Source organism: Prunus dulcis, chromosome 2 (genome assembly GCF_902201215.1).
Source record: "Prunus dulcis chromosome 2, ALMONDv2, whole genome shotgun sequence".
Taxonomy (NCBI): Eukaryota; Viridiplantae; Streptophyta; class Magnoliopsida; order Rosales; family Rosaceae; genus Prunus; species Prunus dulcis.
In genome coordinates, this window is record NC_047651.1 from 9,113,447 (window position 1) to 9,134,667 (window position 21,221).

The 21,221-nt window shown below is 36.5% G+C and overlaps 2 protein-coding genes across 2 annotated transcripts in view; one reads left to right on the top strand and one right to left on the bottom strand.

The window, feature by feature from the left end:
- The window catches only part of LOC117618062 (probable pre-mRNA-splicing factor ATP-dependent RNA helicase DEAH5), a 1,577-nt gene extending 154 nt beyond the window's left edge, over positions 1-1,423 (bottom strand). Inside the window, exon 1 of the mRNA XM_034347692.1 lies at positions 56-1,423. Within this exon, the coding sequence (XP_034203583.1) occupies positions 56-1,298 (1,243 nt within the window). The 5' untranslated portion in view covers positions 1,299-1,423. The remainder of the gene's footprint in view (positions 1-55) is intronic.
- Positions 1,424-15,872: 14,449 nt separating this feature from the next.
- On the top strand, positions 15,873-20,673 carry LOC117617229 (diphosphomevalonate decarboxylase 2-like). Its single transcript, XM_034346524.1, has 10 exons — positions 15,873-16,360; positions 16,736-16,934; positions 17,111-17,174; positions 17,484-17,547; positions 17,649-17,729; positions 18,511-18,597; positions 18,843-19,000; positions 19,127-19,175; positions 19,854-19,978; positions 20,136-20,673. The coding sequence occupies exons 1-10, from the start codon at positions 16,145-16,147 to the stop codon at positions 20,350-20,352; spliced, it is 1,260 nt and encodes a 419-aa protein (XP_034202415.1). The 5' UTR covers positions 15,873-16,144; the 3' UTR covers positions 20,353-20,673.
- The last annotated feature ends 548 nt before the right edge of the window (positions 20,674-21,221 follow it).

Genomic DNA, 21,221 nt, shown 5'->3' on the forward strand with positions numbered 1-21,221 from the left:
GGTTCTGTCAAGTGTATTTGTAGAACAGTTATTAGAGATGCATCAAGGTAGTCACTTTCCGGCTGTTTAGTGTAGAGTATCTCTACAGGAAAAGTTCTCCCAGGGATAGTGAAGATGTTACAGTTAAAGAAATAACCGGAAAACTTCTCCGCATCCAAGGTAGCAGATGTGACAATCAAACGAAGGTCCGGTCTCCGCTTCACAAGCTTCTTCAGTAGTCCAAAAAGAACATCTGTGTGGATTGTCCTCTCATGAGCTTCATCAAGCATGACCACAGAATACTGAGAATCTGTGTGGATTGTCCTCTCATGAGCTTCATCAAGCATGACCACAGAATACTGAGAAAGGTTCTCGTCAATCAAAATCTCCCGAAGAAGCATACCATCAGTCATGTACTTGATGACAGTATCGGGACCAGTGCAATCCTCAAAACGAATTGCATAGCCGACTTCCTCTCCTAAACGACAACCAAACTCTTCAGCAACCCTCTTGGCCACAGACATGGCAGCCACCCTACGTGGCTGTGTACAATCAATCTTACCCATTGTCGTGTAACCCACTGCTGCAAGATACTGTGTTACCTGTGTTGTCTTACCCGAACCAGTCTCACCAATGACGACAAGCACTTGGTTCTCATGCACCGCTGCAATCAATTCTTTCTTCAGCTTGTAGATAGGCAAGCTCTGCCTCTGTTCCTGGATTGAGAGTTTTGACCTCTGCCCAAAACTGATGGTTTTCCCAAAAGCATCCTTCTTCCACTCAGGCATATCATATGCCGATAAACCAACACCTCTAAGTTCTTGTGCAAGATGCCTCTCACCAGTCTCTGGCATTGGATCTTCCCAGGGACGATTGAGATCCTTTGGGATAGAATCCGACATGGTTCTTTGCTGCTGCTCACGCACTTCTCTACGCTCCTTAATGAGTGCGGACTGAAGTGCAGCTGCACGACCTAGTGACCCTTCTGGGTTCTTGAAGATTTTCACAGGTGACATATCAACAGAATACCTGCTCTGTCCGTTTAAAAAGGCTGGCTCGTCCTCATTGAGCTCAATGTCAAGCTCTTCCTCAGCTCCCTCTTCTTGATAAAGCATCCCATCGGTTTCCTCATCATACATAGGATACTCTGTAACACCCAAAACACCTGAGGCAATCAACTGTTTGGCTTCCCACTTCTCTGGCGAGCTCGTTCTCTTCAATGGCCGCTGTGATGGGCCAAAATCATCCTTTTCCACAATCCTAATCCCAGAAAGACCAGTCCTAGTCACAGGTCCATCCTTTGAAAAAAATGGCTTCATCTAAGAGCATCATTCTCTGAGCTCTTCTTCAAGGGGAGCAAATCCTTCCCTGTATGTTGATCAACATCCCTCATCGAAAGGCTCAACTTCTGACCTGAAATTGAAATCACCTTCACATAAACTTCCTGATCCCTCTTCACCACATCCTTAGCACCACTAACAAAGCAACTGGTGTCCACCACTCTCGAAAGCCTGACCTTATAAACCTGATATGAATCCCCTGAACTTAGTACTTAATTTTCGATTATCCCCATATCCTTTTTTTTTTTAAAATTAAGGATATGAACCTTTTTTTTCCCTCGAATTTTCCCTCTATCGTCTAAATCCTCAACATTTCATCCAATTTACCGTTAAATATGAGAGTCATTTCAAACATTAAAAATAATAAATATAGGATTAAAAATTAAAAAAATTAAAAATTGAAATAATAATGATATATTCACCCTCTGTTTGACAGCCACCAAAATCACCACCCTCTCTTCGATCTCTTTCTCCCTCCTCTTCAACATCCACCAACATCACCATCCTCCACCCTCTGTCTCTTCTCCCCCCATGTGCCCACCCCCTCCTTTTTCTCCCTCCCACTCTCTTTTTGCGTCTCTCTCTTCCCCTGCCAAGGTTACGAAGAGGAAAACTAAATTTAATAATAAATATCTCGAGATTTTTTGGGTGGCTGTTTAGGATTTGGATCTTGAATTTTTTTTTATCTTTGGTGGCTGTTTGGCTATTTGGGTTTCCTAGGGAGTAAGGTGAGGTTAATAATAAGGATCTTGAAATTTTTTGGATGGCTATTTAGGGATTTGATCTTGAATAATTTTTTTTTTGGGTGACTGTTTGGGTGTTCTGGGAAGTGAGGTTGTGGATGTCGAAGAAAGAGGGAGACAGAAGGAGGAGGGGGCGGGTGAAGGGTGGGTGGTGCTGATGTCTGTGAAGAGAGAGAGAAGGGGGAAGAGAGAAGAGAGAGAGGGAGACACACTTTGTAGAGAACAAAAGGAAGAAAAACAAAAAAGAAGATCAAAATCCTAAAGCCTAAGCGAATAGGGCGACGAGAGAGGGAGAAGGAGGTGGGAGGAGGTGAGTGGGGGGTGGGGATGGTTTGCCTCAGGAAAAGCATCGGGCAGAGGAGGAGGGGGAGAAAAAAACCAGAGGGGAGGGGGAAGGAAAAAAAACTGAGTTTTGTGTTATCTTTTTTTTTTTTTTTTTTTCCAAATCTTTTTTTAATGATTTAACATAAAATTGGATGAAATGTTGAGATGTAAACTGCAATGGGGAAACTGGCAAAAAATATTAGTTCATATCCTTAATTTTCTATAAATTAAAAAAAAGTATATGAGGCTAATTGAAACGTAGGTACAAGTTCATAGGGTATTTCACTAGTTAACCTTAATTTATAATAGTAGTGATTGTATGTTTAAATATAAATAGGGAAAGGAATTCAAACTTAAGTTCAAGAATATATTTTGAGTGCTGCTAAACGAACCCTAAAATTAGCTGAGTATACCCTACTATCAAACTATTTATTGAATTACTAATTTACCCTAATATAAAAGAATAATGCTACTCTTACCACATTTATATACTACATCCTTATACCATCATATGTGGCAGCTGAAGTGGACAGTCACATCAATTAAAATTATTTAATATTTTCTTTTCTTTTATGATTTATTCAAGTATTTGTTTTTCTAACTGCTTAATTAAAATACACTTCATTGATTTAATTGATGTGCCATATAATATAGACATACCACATCATGTGGTATAGAAATGTGGGATAAAAATGTGGTAAGTGTAGCATTACTCAATATAAAATTACCAAAAAGGATATATTGAATTGTGAAACAAATAAAATTTTAATAAGTACACATTACTCACTATATTCAACCATTATCAGACGTAGAAAAGTCTTCATATTGCTTGGTGCTCACGAATAAAGCAGTGGTACTAGTTTAGGATTGGTATTACGAAATTAAAGATTTTGATGAAACCCAAAATTTAAAAAGAGGGCACAAATTCGTGTAAAAAGAGAAACCTGGTTTAGGATTGTTATTAGAGTGTTGTACTAGGGCTATTTTTGGTAGTTAAATAGGGTGTACTTAGTTAATTTTACATTTTGATTAAAATATTAGGGTTAACTTAGATTATAGGGTATGCTCAGTTAATTTTAAGGTTCGTTTAGCAGCACTCATATATTTTTTCATTTTCAGAATTTCCATTTTCTCTCAACTTAAAAGTCTTTTTCTCCTGTCATCCTCATCCTTCAACCCAACCCACAACCATTTTTAGCTCAAATCTTCTAAACTACTACTTCGTTGTCATCTTATGTTGATGACGATATTGATGAAAGTAAGTTCAAGACTGCGGAAGCAATGAACCGCTACAAGAAAATCTTTAGAGTTCAATGTGTGACAGTTGAGTGAGAGGTCAAATTGAGTGACTTCGAGGATCTTGGGCTCCCCAGAATCTTCAAATCAAGTGGTTGGCTCTCGGTAATGGGTCCTTCAGAGCCTGTTAATATCCAAATTGTCCGAGAATTCTTTGCAAACATTCCTCCTTTTTCCTCCGAGCCTAAAAACCCACCTGGGTTGGGCCCTTTTGATGCTTATTTATGGGATGAGAGACTGCATTTCTCTAGCGGTCGAGAATACCCTGACTCATTTGATGTGTATTTGCGAGGTAAGGTGTTGAATTCCTCTATTTCTAGCATTGACCAGTTGCTTAAACTTTCTAGGCCAAACCCAAATGAAAAATCACCTAGTTTTCTTGGGCTTCTTGTTGATAATCTTGACTTAAGTTGGTGAAATCTACTTTGGGTTGGAACAAGAGGGTCAGGGTTTGCGTGAAAAGTGACTGAGTGATTTGTACAAAGTGCTTGCATAGTGAAATATAATATCGATCCTCCTTGTCACGTTATCCCTGTTGAAGTACAAATTGTTTCCAGGTTTTAGATTATTAGTTAGCTTGCCAGGTGTATGGCTCATATGCCATCACATATTGTTGGACTAACATGTCCAAATTCATGCCAAGTGTACAGCTCATAGACTGGTACAATTGTACTGACTGAGTCGTTTTTGTGTTGGTTGCAAGTTATATATATTGAAAGGAGAATGAGATTACACAATGAGTGTGCATGATTATAATCATTGCTTAACAGACTCTCTCTCTCTCTCTCTCTCTCTCTCTCTTCTCTCTGAAACTTTTCCTCATATACTTTCTGTGCAAGAACACATGCTATTCTATAGAAACTCCAACATGGTATCAGGAGCGAAGGTTCGGATCTGAGACTGGGGGGGTAGTGAAATCGCAGCAATCCAGTTGAGGAAAGATCTATCTAGTCTCACATGATCTAGCATGGGTGAGCTTCGTGCTCCTATCTTCAATGGGAGCAACTACAATTTCTGGAGAATAAAGATGTGCACAATCTTCAAATCTCACAAGCTGTGGGATATGGTTGAGAATTATGCATCACGCAAAGAAGAAAAAGGTATCATGTTCTATGCTTGTCATGCTGCTGAAATAGTGAAAAATAATGGTCTGTGGTACATGGACAGTGCATGCAGCAACCATATGACTTCACATGCATCTCTCCTAGTCAATATTGATACTAAGGTCACTGTAAAAGTGAAAATGGGCACTGGAGACTTAGTGCAAGCAACTGGTAAAGGCACTTTGGTGATTGACACTAAAGCTGGGCCTAGATATATCAAAGAGGTAATGCTTGTACCAGGATTGGATGAAAACTTACTTAGTGTAGGTCAAATGGTAGAGCATGGCTACTATCTGGTTTTTGGCAATTCAGTGGTTGAGATATTTGATGACGGGTCAATGGAAAATCTTGTGGCAAAGGTTTCTATGACTGGAAACAGATGTTTTCCACTCTCACTAAAATATGCAAACTCTATGGCTATGAAAGGAACAGTTGGTATTGGCATATGCGGTTTGGTCATTTGAATATGCAGAGTTTGAAGTTGTTACAACAACAGGAGCTAGTCTATGGATTGCCTGAAATTGGCAATGCAGACAGAATTTGTCAAGACTGTGCAATGTAGACTACAACAATAGGAGGAAACAAATACTTCTTGACCTTCATTGATGACTGCACTAGAATGTGTTGGGTGTATCTCATGCAATTTAAGTCAGAAGTGTTTAATATTTTCAAGAAATTTAAGGGTATGGTGGAATTACAAAGCGGCTACAAAATCAAGAATCTTAGAAGTGACAGAGGTGGAGAATACACTTCCACTGAATTTCTGCAGTTTTATGAAGAAATTGGTTTAGAAAGACAACTAACTGTGGCCTATTCACCTCAGCAAAACGGAGTTGCTGAGAGAAAGAGCAGGACCATTGTAGAAATGAGCAAGACAATGATGAAAGAAAAGAAACTACCTTATAAATTCTGGGGAGAGGCAGTGAATACAGCTGTCTATATTCAGAATAGATGTCCCACAAAAGCTTTAGATGATGTCACTCATTTTGAAGCTTTTAGTGGAAGAAAGCCTGGAGTGAAGAACTTGAGAGTGTTTGGTTCTATTTGTTTCTGCCATGTGCCTGGTCAGTTGAGATCTAAGCTGGAGGATGTAGCTGAAAAATGCATTTTTGTTAGCTATGGCAAATGTGAAAAGGGGTACAGAGTGTACAATTTGCAAACCAACAAGGTCACTACATCTAGAAGTGTGATCTTTGATGAGAACTCATTATGGGATTGGGACAAACAAACTGTTGATTCTATCACAGTTCCAATGAGGCTTGAAGACACTTCCAGAAGCTCTGAAGAGGATTATGAAGAAACAATGATAGACAACATCTCTAGCCAAATTCAAGTGACTACAGCTGCTGCTAATGCTGATTCACCAAGTGATTCTCCAGTTCTACACCTGTGAAGCTTAGAGACATCACTAGATCTATGCTAGATGCAATATGAGCATCACTGAGCCAGAGAATTTTGCAGAAGCTTCCAAGGATAAAGCTTGGCAAAAGGCAATGGAAATAGAAATGGAGATGATTGAGAAGAATGAGACTTGGGAACTAGTTGATAGACCAAGTGATAAACCTGTGATTGGTGTGAAATGGGTTTATAAAACCAAATTGAACCTTGATGGCTCAATACAGAAGCATAAAGCTAGGCTGGTGGTCAAAGGCTATGCACAAAAGCCAGGAATTGACTTCACTGAGACTTTTGCTCTTGTGGCCAGACTAGACACAATTAGAACTCTCATAGCTTTGGCAGCTCAAAATGGGTGGAAACTATACCAGTTAGATGTCAAGTCAGCATTTCTAAATGGTGTGCTTAAGGAGGAAGTTTATGTAGATCAACCGGATGGATTTGTGACTACAAACTATGAAGACAAGGTGTACAAATTGAAGAAAGCCTTGTATGGTTTAAAACAGGCTCTAAGAGCCTGATTTGAGGAAATCAATGCCTATCTCATTAGCTGTGGTTATGTTAGAAGCACAAGCGAGGCTACATTGTATTGCAAGACTAAGGAAGACTCTGGAACTCTAATCGTCTCAATCTATGTTGATGACATCGTGTATACAGGTAGCAGTGAAGAATTAATTGAAGAATTCAAGATAGAAATGATGACAAGGTATGAAATGACTGACTTAGGTCTGTTATATCACTTTCTTGGTATGGCAGTGATTCAAACTGAAAATTGCCTTTTCATAAACCAAAAGAAATATGCCCTGACATTATTGAACAAGTTTGGTTTGAAACAATGTAAACCAGTTAGTACTCCCCTTGTGGCAAGTGAGAAACTGTGTAAGGATGATGGAAGTGAACCTGCAGATGAGAATGAATATAGACAGATGGTTGGTAGCCTATTGTATTTGACAGCTACAAAACCAGACATAATGTTTGTAGCTAGCCTATTAGCTAGATTCATGCATTGTCCAACAAAGAAACACTATGGAACGGCTAAGAGGGTGCTGAGGTATATTCAAGGCACCATTGATTTTAGTATTGAATATCAAAAGGGAAAAGAGGCTATCCTAATTGGATATTGTGACAGTGATTGGAGTGGAAGCCAAGATGACATGAGAAGCACCTCTGGCTATGCCTTCTTCTTTGGTAATGGAGTATTATCTTGGGCATCAGTCAAACAACATAGTGTAGCCCTCTCTACAGCTGAAGCTGAATATGTTGGCGCAAGTGAAGCTACTACACAGGTTTTATGGCTGAGATTTGTGCTTGAAGACTTTGGAGAATTACAGACTGAGGCAACTCCATTAATGGTAAATAATACTTCTGCCATTGCAATGACAAGAAATCTTGTTTTCCATCAGAAAACCAAGCACATCAACTGCAGGTATCATTTCATCCGAGATGCTTTGCAAGATGGGATAGTGGACTTGAGGTACTGCAAGTCTGAAGAACAAGTGGCTGACATTTTCACTAAAGCTCTGCCTAAAGATCGGTTCAACTATCTTAGAGGGTGCTTGGTGTTAAACCAGTTAACAATTTAGAAGGGAGTGTTGAAGTATAAATTGTTTCCAGGTTTTAGATTGTTAGTTAGACAGGTGAATGGCTCATATGCCATCACATATTGTTGGACTAACATGTAGATTCATGCCAAGTGTACAGGCTGGTACAATTGTACTGGCTGAGTCGTTTTTGTATTGGTTGCAAGTTATATATATTGAAAGGAGAATGAGATCACACAATGAGTGTGCATGATTACAATCATTGCCTAACAGACTCTCTCTCTCTCTCTCTCTCTCTTTTTTCTCTCTGAAACATTTCCTCATATACTTTCTATGCAAGAACACATGCTATTCTCTAGAAACTCTAACAATCCCTTCTTGCTTAGCCCTGATAGAGGTCGCCTCCTTTATGCTATTGGGAACAATGTGCCATTGTTCTGGCCACCTACATTTTCCGTGCCATTTGCGGTGCTGCATTCCCAACTTCCATGCCTGACTCCCTGCCTTTTGTATCCTTGATCACGCGCTTCACCATGGCTTCTCGCATGCCAGTTGAGCCTACGGATAAGCTTTATTCTCCTTGGTCGCCTTTGGACAACATGTGGATTTTTGTCTATAGCTTTACTCCATCTTCTCCTGCGGTTAAGCACCCTCAAACAGTGGTGAGCCACACGCCGGTATGGCCCTACTTACCAATGATGTTGCTGAGCACAGGGGTGATCCCACCTTCTTTGAAACAACTATCTACAGGTCAGTCAAATATTAATAGACAGATGTTAACGAGGCTTTAATAGACAGATATTGAGAATCCATTTAATAGACAGATGTTAAGTTATATGTGTGTGTAAAAGAGTTTATAAAGGAGGCTTAATCAAATGTAATGTTCCTTAGATTACGCTTGGACATTCAGCTTATTACTGTAAAATGCATAGGCCTTTATTGCTTTTAAGTGCAAGTGGTAAAAATTTCCAGGTTTTCGTTGGTAGCATCAAACATGGAATGTTTCTTTGATTAGTACTTATGTCCGATTGTGTATATATTATTCGCATGGTAAGTGGAAACCTTTAGAAGATAAGCCCTCTGTTTGAAATCACATCTGTATTCTTTTAAGGTTTAGTGTGAAGGATAAATCATGAAGTAGTCTACTAATGCAATAATGGCTCATATTTTCACATTTTCCTGTCTTCGAAAATTAGTTGCCTCTGTTCTTGAAAACGTACAAAGTGATGGAGAGGTCTTATTATTTTTGGAAAATTTTCCTACATCTCTGTAATCTGTATTTGAAATTGTTCATAGATAACAAAATGAACGACTCAAATACTTCATGTGACAATGAGGTATGAACTTCAGCACATTTTGTCTCTTTCTGGTTGTAATAGTCACCATGCATTGCACTCCTTGGCTGTTTTAGTCAATGCTGTTATACTTCAGAATTCAGATAGATTAGAATCAGATGTTTGCTTTCTCTCTGCTTGTTACCAAATACTTTTTGAGTTTAATATCTTTGTGGTTCTATGAAAAACAATATAAGAAAACAAATCTTTTCTCTTGTGCTGTTTTTGCTCTCTTTAATGTTTACTTTCTCTCTGTGCTTGTGCTGAAGAAATAATGGAGGCTGACGAAGAAAATAACGGCAATTTAATTCCTAACTCGCATGCTTGTATTAATCATTTAACTTCAACTTCTAACTTGCATCCAAATAAGGAAGCGAAAATAGATCCATTGGAACATGCAGCTATCCCTGCTTGCTTATCTACAATTAGCTTCAAGAACATAACTTATAATTCGTTCAAGTTTTCTTGTTTTATGTTTTGAAAGGAGGTTTTAGGTTCAATTATATGCTTAAACTGAGAGGTTTGAACTGAAATATCCATATTTTAAATCCTTCTACTCCAACATATTAAAGAGAAAAAAGTACGAACCCGTGAAGAAAGCAGTGATTGGCCTGCAGGCCTTGATGGAATTGCATATGTTGAAGCCTTTATAGCCTCCTTGTGGAGAGAATCTTACCTACAACCAGAGATAAATCCCTAAAATCCCTTGTGTCTACTACACTAATCACATGGAGATAAAATCCATTGTGTCTACAACACTAATCACGTAAGCAGGTAAACGAATATTGTATTAGCACTCTGAAATAGTCATCATCATCTCATCTCTCCTTTGTACATACGCGTTTATTACATATTAAACAATAGAGTAGTGCTAATAATACTCGTTAAGCTCTTCCATTTGAGGGAACATTACTTTGAATCAAAAGACATTCATAAGATAGGAACTATAATTTTACATTTTTCATGCAAGACCATAGCTCCTTATCTTTCCTTGAAATGTCGGAAATAGAAAAGTTAAAGAGTAGCAAAAACCAAAGCTGATATTGGATTTGAAATAAGACGGCGAGATAGCAGTCAATGAGAAAAATAAATTGATGGAGAACCAAAGAGTGAGGAAAATTGAAGAACAAAAAACGTTTAGACTTTTAGATCCAAAAGAGTTGGGAATTTCATTATTTTCGTTTTTTTATATAATTATTTTCAAGTTTACTTTGTTATATATATATATATATATATATATATAAATCGATTAAAAATAAGAAGAATGCTAGCTATCTTTCCATTTGTACCTTATTTTTCTACCTTTTTCATTCTCATCTTACAATATGGTTCAATGAACAAAATTTTGTAAGTTCTTGGTCACCCTTTAAAGATGATCACAACAAAAGGGTTATTTTAGGCCTAAGGTAACATACCTAGAATATACCCTTGGGCCCTAATCATCAACAATCAAGTTAAGTGCAGTGTTCAACATTGACCAAAAGAGATCTGCTAAAATTGGTGGACATTTCTTTCTCAACCAATTTGGACATTAATAACGACTATTAAGCTGACCAACAAGTTTAAAATCAGGTTCGTCTCGGTCTGGCCTATCAAGGTTTTTTGTTTGTTTTGGTTACAAGCGATATTGGGAGGAGGGAATCACACCTAAGACCTTGAGTGCAAGGATATATGCTCTTAAAATAGTCATCATTCTCTCATCCTCTTTACACGTATGCAATCATTCATATTAAATGAGGTGAAGTGAGGTGATGAGTAGAGCTGGGTTTAGGGTTGGTGAGAAAGAAAATGAAATCAATCAATGATGGAGATAGGTATCCACATAAAAATATTTTGATGAAGTAGAGAAATGGCATTTTTGGGAAGAGTTGGGTGTCCAGAGAAGAGAATGGTGAGAATACAAATAGAAACCCATTGAAACATGAGTGTAAATAGAATTCTTGGTAATATAAAATTTCTCTTTCATATTCAAGCAGTCACATCACATGAAATGTTTAAGCAGAAATGATATTGTAAGTGCTCTTAATCACTTGACTTATATGCCCCACGTCATGAGAAGAGTGTTTATACAACAGTTGTATGTAAAATTTAGGGTAAATTATTCAAATAGTTCTCAAACTTATACCTGATTTACATTTTGATCCCTCAATTAAATTATTCGTTCAAATGGTCCATCAATTTTATATTATTCACTCAATTGGTTCTATTGTTACATTCTGTCAATATTTCCATTAAATATGAGGACAAATTGGTCATTTCATCCATCTTCTTCTTCTTCTTCTCGTTGTTGTTGCATAAATGACTAGAATTTGTTTTTCAATTTGAAATGTTAGCTTCCAAAGCCAGGCGACGAGCTAATTGCTTTGAATGAGGAGTGTCGATAGAAAACATCGCCTGGAAAAGCCTCACGGTCTAATGGTCGGCATTGCCTTTGCTTGAATGCCTTGTTCTGTACTGAATAAGTTGCTCCCAAAGAAGCTGTGGGAATAAGCTCTCCTTGAACAGAGAGGAAGCAGGCTAACTAAACCCAGGGCAACCCATTCAAACAGCCCTTGGCATAGAAGCTGTGAGATGTAGAATAGGAATCTCTTCTTCTTCTTCTTCTTCCTCCTCCTCCCAATCTTCCTTCCTCTTTTTTTTCCTTATTTTCTTCAATTTTTTCTAATTTTGTATTTATTTTAACCATATTTTTATTTGTTAATTATGAAAAGTCATATTTACTCTCAAATTTGGTTAAATCTAACATAAAATTAAATTGTTGGATCAATAAAGCGAATAATATAGAGTTGATGGACCATTTGAATGAATAATTTAATTATGAACCAAAATATAAATCGGGTATAAATTTGAGGACAATTTGAGTAATTTACCTTAAAATTTAACCTTTTGTTGCACCTAAATATTGAAACCCCACAAACTGAAACCACCAAATAAAGAATGCCCAACTGATAGTCCAATTTTCATTCAAGTCAACCTTTTTCAGCAACGAAGTTAGTTAGGTTCGCTGGGGCGCCGTTCAAGTTTGAATGTGCGAACTCAAAGCACCAGCAAGCTTCAGAATATATTATAACATATACAAGCATTTTATTCAATCTATTAAAAATAATAAAAATCACTTAATCACTCTCTCCATGTACTTGATCACCACTTAGAATAAGCATTTGAGCTAAATCCTTTTTTTTTTTTTTTAGGCTTTGATAACGACGAAAAGCTCTACAAACTATAATTTATTTGTTGTGTACGCAAATTTCAGATAAATTTAAAATACGTGCAATCAGGAGTAGCGCCGAAGTCAAGTCCGAAGAGGCCTTGGCCTCCCACTCCTTTTATAACTCTTTTTAACATTTGAAACAAAGTATAATATTAAATAAAAAAATTCACAACTAAGCTACTGTTGCCCCCTCTGCATTAAGTTTTAAATTGTTACATGAGGCGGCATAAATACATAAATCAAGACATTAAATTATAGGTAAATTATAGGTAAGATGGAAAATAAATAAAAGTAGGTGAGAGGGCCGTCCTAATATATATTATTAGCTAAGAAAATTGAATAAACGGGACAGTCCAGGTCATTGTCAATATAAAACAAACAAAGCCAAGCCAACAATGGAGGGCTGGGCTGTCATATTTTGACTGAGAAAACTATATACGCATATAGATATATGGTTGCCTTTTCATTATCATTATATTTGACTGCTCGTGCAGATTTGGGTAGAGGACTTGCTGAGTGAGACACACATGCAGTATTAAATGAAGCCAAGTTTGTTTGGCTACGGCCCTCTCAAATACTGTTTGGCTCCCACCAACTTCCCTACGTTTTTTTCTTTTAGATGCGATATTTTACTCTAAGTTATATGGAGAGAAATTCAAACTCGAATACTGATGGATAGACATACTACTGGAGTCAACTTGACTAACCTACATACATTGTCTGCGTATTTTTCACATTGACAATTATGAAATACACATTGACAAATAAAAATATACTCAATGTAATATAAATTGTATCTCCTTGAACAGGAAATTATACATTAATTAATTTGTTAGCCTCGTCATATAAAGTGGCTTGGTTGATTCTTTTTTTTTTTTCTTTTTTTTTTTTCTTTTTTTTTGTGGAGTTATTAGCTTGGTTGACTTTGAACTGGAATGACTATCTACCACGCATGTTTATGCAATGAGAAAAATCACAGAATAACTTGATTTCACTCTTTCTTTGAATTGGGAAACAAGATTTCTTGCTTCATTTTTGCTTCTCTTTTTCAAATGTGTCTACACTTGGGTGTAGTACTTGTTTACCAAATAAAATCTTGGCAGTACTTGGAAAAAAATATTTGGCAGTAACATACTCTTCAAACTCGATCACTTGATTACTTTTCTATTAATTATTTGCATTTACAGTTCTTTCTTTTCTTCTAATAATGGCGCACAATGTTAGATCTTTTATAGTGAAAATTAAGTTGAAGAGTGAGAAAGTGATTTCTAAATTTTCAGAGCGAGAGAAGTGATCACAGTTTTGATATATTGGAGTCTATTTTTATGGAGCTGATTTTGTTGATGTGCCTCACCTTATCAACACTCAGGGTAGATTCCTGATAAATAATATTGTTACTGTTGCACTTTTAGAAATTTCGTGTATAGATTCAAGAAATAGTACTAGAGAAACTAACTTTTCAGATATATCAACTGATGTGGCAGTGTTTCATTTGTTTCATGTTTGAGTTCACTTTAGAACTTATTTATTCATAACAAATAAGATATTATCATATATTAGTTGATACTTAAAAGTTGGCGTCTCTAGTACTACTCTGGAAAACAACACACAAAATACGATTAAGAAATTGGTGTCTTCACAAAAGAAAACTAATATTGCACAAAATGGGTCAATTTCCAACTCACCTTCACCAACCTACCAACCTTGAATTGTTCCATATTGACACACTCACTGAAAACAAAATATGTAGAATGTGCTAGTAACAAACATTGTTTTTCATACATTAGTCCACATCTGATTGCAGAATTCTCAGCAATAAAACCATCTGCCCCAATTAAAAGCATAAATTTTGTTTGGTATATGCCTGAAAGCCATGAGCAAAGAATAATGTCAAAGATTCTACTATTTGTGCAAGGAAAACAGCCAAGACAAAGCCCATGTAATTTTTAAATATAATCGCCACAAACTCTCCTCAACCATGGAAAGTTGAGTCGAAGTGGATGCATGAGACATGCTTTTTCTTGTTAAAAATGCTATACATATGTACACCGTACTTTTGGACTCATTATACAGTAGACTACTGTATACTGTATTTCTATACTTTGCTAAGAGTTCGATTCTTTTCCTCCCCTTCTCTTCAATGGAAAATCATCGCTAGTTCTTTTTCATCCCTAACAACATACGGGGTTGGACTGCTGAGTTCATAACTTTTCTATTGTTTATCAAACTTTTCTGAGTTCATAATTTTCTGAGTTCATAATTATTGAATTACAAAACGTAAATGGCAAGAATCAAACTATATGGACTAAAATGAAACTTTGAATTCTGCACCCGATATTTTAGGTTTGATTCTCCCCATCTTTAAGATTGCTTGTACAGAAAAAACAAATAAATTTATTTAAATAATTTATCATGTGACAAAAGAGATGAAGTCGGAGAAAACAAAATAAAAAAAGTTCCAAGTCCCCCAATCTTTCTTCGAGTGTGTGATACTTTTCTATTTATTTATTGATGGAGTGCCTGTTGAGTGTGTATTTGATTTGATGCTTTGGTAGCTTGCGTCTCATGTTGCTTATATTACTGGAAATATAACAAGCTAACAAAAAAATGTTAAAAACGAGAAAGGCAGGTCCCATTTAGAAACAACAAAAAGAAAAAGAAAAAGAAAAAATTTAATTAAGCATGCATTATGCGTGGGGTATGTTTGTCCCCGTATTTAGCCTACGTTATTGTTGAGAGTATTATCCCACATCACAAATAAAAGTACCGTCTTATAAAATAAATAAGAAAAACATGAGTGATAAAAATGAAGAAGGCTACACATTTGTCATTTATCTTCTCACTACTATCTTATTTTTCTTATGCACTTTTAATTATAAAAAAGAACATTAAAACATTTATAAATGACTTTGAATCATTACAAGGCTGACTGCAGCAACAATTGCTAAGAACAATCCATCACTCTCCAAACTAATACAGATTATCAACTTGTACAAATAGCGCTCAATCGCTGAAAATTAACAAATTAGCATTACGTTAACTATTTTATTTGGTTAATTACACATTGTAATTCAATAAGCCGAATCGAGATTAGCCACTTTAGGATTTACTTTTTAAATAGCCATGTTTGGTTAAGAGGCGACAGAAGATAGCTACCACTTTATCTCTCTCGTTGGTTTGTTTGGTTTTCATTTAGAATTTTGATATTTGTAGCTACTTCAAAATAATAAATAATAAAAAATATTGTAACGGAAAAAAGAATAGTAATAAAATATTCATTGTAAGTCAAAACATAAAAACAATTCGAGTCTCGGCAATTGTGACACCTGATGGCTAGCAGACTCAGTTCCGTGAGCGAGAATTAATCGAGGTATGTGCAAGCTAGCCCGGACACCTCATGGTATTTACTCAAAAAAAAAAAAAAAACATAAAAACAATGTTAGAACAGTAGCGTGATGAAAAAGTTGTTACCCAGAACAACATCATTTTGTTGGATTGAAATTCAGTTAAAATTTGGTGAGCCATTAATTATCATTAAAAAAAAAAATTTAATAAATCGAAGTAAAAATTGAAGTCCAAGTCCAACAACTATGGCGTCTTCCTATGACAGCCTGAATTTTTAGACAGCGCCAAGGTGGGCCCCGTCACGGGACGCCTTCAAAATTTTCAACTTTGAACAATAAATCCCACCATTTGGCCTCTTCCTCCACTCTCTCTACTATATAAAACTCCTAATACCAACTCTCGTTTTGCTCTCACCCTCAGATTCATATCGTTCGTTAGATCTATCTCTCTTTTTTCCCGGAAAATTTTAGCGCTTTCCCGGAAAATCTTCGTTTTCCTGGCGGCTTTTTGAGAAACCAAGTGGGCGTCGGGAAATGGTCGAAGAGTCGCAGAAATGGGTGCTGATGGTGACGGCGCAGACGCCCACCAACATCGCCGTGATCAAGTACTGGGGGAAGAGGGACGAGACGCTCATATTGCCGGTCAATGACAGCATCAGCGTGACGCTTGATCCGGAGCACCTCTGCACCACCACTACTGTCTCCGTCAGTCCTGCCTTTGACCAGGATCGGATGTGGCTCAATGGAAAGGTAAAAGCTTTTTGTTTGTTTACGTCTTCTCAGTAGTCTCTTTTTGTTTGGTTCCCGGGAAAATGCATGGGAAACAGAGGATTTGAAGGTCTTTATCTGCTGTTAGCTTTGACATAAACTTGGTGGTCCCCATTGGAAGGCAAAAAAACTTATGGGTTCTAAGTTTTTGCCCATTTGGTTGGCAAGAAAAAGTAGAAATGGAAAGGAAATTGAAAATTTATAGAAGCTGTATCACTAGTATTGAGCTTTTGAAATTGGCTCTGTTGCCTTTGCCACAGAATTCTCAGAGGTTTAATATTTGCTTCTCCAAACACCATGATCGTTTTGGGATTTACCTGATCCGTGGCTCTTTTTTTATTTTTCCGGTTAGTGTAGGAGATTTCTCTTTCTGGAGGCAGATTCCAGAGCTGTTTAAGGGAAATTCGTAGTCGAGCTACTGATGTTCATGATAAGGAAAAGGGAATCAAGATTACTAAGAAGGATTGGGAGAAATTGAATGTACATATTGCTTCATACAACAATTTTCCTACTGCTGCTGGATTGGCTTCCTCGGCAGCTGGTTTTGCTTGTCTTGGTAACGGATAATACTGATCATATTATTGTTAATTTGTTACATGATTAGTGCCTTAAGTTTGAGAACACATGACTGTGTTAATAATGTTACTTGGGTACTGGATTAATCATTCTTTGTCAATAAATAGTAATTCAGCAATGAGCATATCATAGCTAAGCCTCCGTTTCTACTTGCAGTTTTTGCCCTCGCAAAGTTAATGAATGCGAATGAAGATCACAGCCAGCTTTCTGCTATTGCAAGGTAGTTTAATAGTTCTTCAATTATCTCATTTTCAGGTTGCCTGTATCTTGCTTCAATTATAATGATTCCAATTGTGAATGCCTTGTGCTTCATTTTCATTGCTTGAATGTGGCTGCTGTTCATGGAATTTTTAAGTCATGATAAGTATCAGAGTTATTATGTTTGCTACTATATAGACCTCATGGTAATGGATTTCACTATGTGTGTTTTAAGTTGTGTTATAAATCCTTTTTCTTCTGTATTCACATTATAGAGATTCAAGTATTGTAGTTGGTGGTGATAATTCTCTAAATTTGTTCGTTCATACAGGCGAGGTTCGGGCAGTGCTTGTCGCAGTTTGTATGGGGGATTTGTCAAGTGGATCATGGGAAAAGTTAGTTTAGTTCTTTTATGGTTATTGTTATGTCCTCTGTTAAAAACCAAGTTATTCTATTGAGTCTTTAGTGCTGATTCTTGGTATCATTATCTATTAAGGATGAGAAGGGAACCGACAGTCTTGCAGTTCAACTTGCGGACGAGAAGCACTGGGATGAGCTTGTCATTGTTATTGCTGTGGTATGTAATATATCTTCTATACATTCTGTCAAATGATTTTATTGGCAAAATTTGGCCTGTGGATATGACTTTCTTTTCTTGTCATCTTGTGCTCGGTTGTTTTTGAAAGATTTTCCCTAGGGTCTTTTGAATTTTCGACTTTCGATCTCTGAGTTGGCCATGCATTTCATTCTCTTCTTTTTAAAATATAATTTTTTGGGTAGTTTGATGGTTTGACGTTATTTCTATTCGTGATATGCATCTTTCTGGTTTTGTAGTATCAACCATATTATCTTAAATGTGTTTTCTGGTAAGTATCAATGGCACGATGATACTTTTCAGTTTTGCAAAATACTACCTTTGAATATTATATTATATTTATTTTAAAAAAATTATCCCCGTTCAGTTGCACAAAGAGTTAGGAAGATATTAAGTAGTCAAGATTAAAAAAAAATATATAGTAAGAATTAAAAGTTTGATTTAATGTATTTAATTTGAGAGTTGCTACTATTAAAAAGAATAATTTTTATAAAGTCGAGTTTATTTTTTGCAAGTCATGTTAGTGCATGTTTTGTTGTCATGAGGTGGATTTGGTGGAATGGAAACATAATTTGGCAGTTGTACCCAGCCCAAAAATTTATATGATGGGTGTTTATAATGACTGCACATGCTTATTTTGGAACGTTGAGGTGCCGCAATTTGTATAGAATCCTGACAGAAGCCAAAGATGTATTCTGAATGTCTGACTAGGTTTATCACCCTATACCCTAAGTTATTCAAATCTTGATTTTGTTTATTCCAGGTAAGTTCACAGCAGAAGGAAACGAGTAGCACTACAGGAATGCGTGATACTGTTGAAACAAGTTTGCTCTTACAACATAGAGCGAAGGTACATTCTCCATTGTCCTTTCACTGCCTAGTTTAAATGCTAGGAATTTTACGAACTGAACTTTAATCCATAAATTCTATAATTTTGAATTATTTGTACCTTCAAGCTCCCTCATTTTAGTGCACCTTTAATAGAAAAACACGGTGTCTTATTCTTTTAGGTCATCTGCTGTCGCTTATTTTGGTGGGGTCATTTAACCCTGATCTAACTTGTATATTTCTGTTTGTCTTTTTATACTGTTACAGGAAGTGGTACCCAAACGCATATTAAAAATGGAAGAAGCTATAAAAAATCGTGATTTTGCTTCTTTTGCACAACTGGCCTGTACTGACAGTAACCAGTTTCATGCTGTTTGCCTCGACACATGTCCCCCCATATTCTACATGAATGATACGTCCCACAGGCAAGCCTCTTTTTTGCATTTGTGTTACTTGAAAAGCTCAGCGGTTACAGTAATTCATTTATGTTTTCATTGAGGTGCGGAACTAGAAACTTGGAATTCAATATTGATGAAGTAACTATGTTTCAGGATAATCAGCCTTGTTGAAAAGTGGAACCGTGCAGCAGGAACGCCTCAGGTTAGGAAACTAAATTATTTTTAACGAGTATAAAATACTGATTGCTGCTCTTTGTAGCATGATAATGTTAAAAAACGGTGATCTTAAATTTCTAAGATTGCTAGTGCTCTGTGAGCAGTCATATCTTGAATTTGGTATGTCTGATTGTATTTTCAGTAGAAGTCCTTCAGCATAAAAAGATTAACCTAGTTAAAGCTTCAATTTTGCATGTTTTCTTCATATAATGTCTCAACTGAAGCAAATTGCACATCCTCAACAGAAGCAAGCTGTAAAGAATTTCCGAAGATGTAACTAATAAATTTACAAATTATTAGTGGAAAAGAAAACTTTTGGCATTAGCGTTTCAAGTAATTTGGTTCAGACTTTGTTCTCATAATAAACGTTATTGCTCAAACCATGCTTGGAAGTTTCCCTGGGGATATACCTTTCCTGAATGGCAATATTATAACATGTTAGTAAAAGTACTAAATTTCGGTTGTGACTCTTAAAGGCTTCAGAAATACTAATCTGAACCTGCTTATCTCATGTGGCACTAATCTTACTTTACGTTTAGCTTATGGCATCCATCTGCTACTAAATATTATTTGGGAAAATATTTTATACTCTATAAGCTTATTTGAGTTGCATACTGTTCATACTATTTTTTTGAGTAGTTGAAAATATTTTAATAACTGACAGGTGGCGTATACATTTGATGCGGGGCCGAACGCGGTTCTAATCGCACGTAACCGAGAAACAGCTGCCCTTTTGGTTCAGAAGCTGCTATTCTGCTTTCCTCCAAAATCTGATGCAGATTTGAACAGGTAATATTTGTGGGCTTTCATATGACATTTCCTCAAGCTTAACAGATTCTTATTTCTGTGTGGTTTCCGCATCAATGATTTTTCTGATGGCACCAACCTTGCTCCCCCTTGTGTGTGTGGCTTTCTCTTTTAAATTTTTTCTTAATTCTTGTCACAGTTTCGTTCTTGGTGATAAGTCCATTCTGAAAGATGCTGGGGTTGAGAGCCTGGAGGCCATCGAAAGTTTGCCTGCACCTCCAGAAATCAAGGATCCATCCCAGAGGCACATAGGAGATGTTAGTTACTTTATTTGCACAAGACCTGGGAGAGGTCCAGTTGTGCTGTCAGATGAAAGTCAATTTCTTCTCAACCCTGAAACTGGGTTGCCAAAGTAAGTTGAGAAGATTTCTCTTTCTTTCACGGTGTTCTGTTGTTTCTCAGGACGATTCAACTGGTTGTATGAGCCTGAATAGTTCGTTCAGATGATCCTTAGCTGGACCCAAGAATTGCCATAAAATGATTATCCGAGTTCATCTCAGTTAAGACAGTTTCTGTTGCTTGTTTCATGTATCTTATCTTTAACTTACTTTTTGCTCTTTCAATCCAATTATGGTCTTTGTGCTCATTGTCTTTGACACATTAACGAATAAATTGTCTATTGTTCATCTGAAAGTGTGACATTGTGATAACTATTAGCAATTCATTCCCGTTCTCTACATGCCCGTCCAAAATGTCAATCAGAAATTTTGAACTCTGAGTTAAAATAGCTTGAATTCCACCAACATCATGGCATTGTATGACCTTTGTACTGATGCATCCCGGAAGCAAATGATCGACAAACGTCCAGATCCAAGAACAAGCAAATGATCGACAAACGTCCAGATCCAAGAACAAGCAAACGATCGACAAACATCTAGACCCATCAGCTTTATGAAATTCACCAAAGAAGAGAGAAAATTTCAATAATTTCAATAATGATATTAATAAGCCGTCAATTACGACGCTTAAAGTTGTTCAAATGGAAAACATAGAACTTCAAAATCGTAGGAAGCTTCTTAAAACTTGAATGACAAGAAAATAATTACATCCTAATCTTAATAAAAGTAAACAATTAATTATTCTAAAATTAATAAAAAAGCATTAAATAAAATATTTTCCTCGCCCGAACCCTATTCTTTCATGAATAAGCCAATTGATAGCACTACAAGAACACTTCCTCCTGATGCTTTCTTTTCATCTCCTTTTTATTCTTTCCTACTTTTTC

Excerpts from the sequence above, each read along its gene's own strand:
- LOC117617229 (XM_034346524.1), top strand. The coding sequence starts at position 16,145 with ATGGTCGAAGAGTCGCAGAAATGGGTGCTGATGGTGACGGCGCAGACG. Across the intron at positions 17,175-17,483 it reads CAGCTTTCTGCTATTGCAAG|GCGAGGTTCGGGCAGTGCTT; the intron begins GTAGTTTAATAG and ends TCGTTCATACAG. Across the intron at positions 18,598-18,842 it reads TCTTACAACATAGAGCGAAG|GAAGTGGTACCCAAACGCAT; the intron begins GTACATTCTCCA and ends ATACTGTTACAG.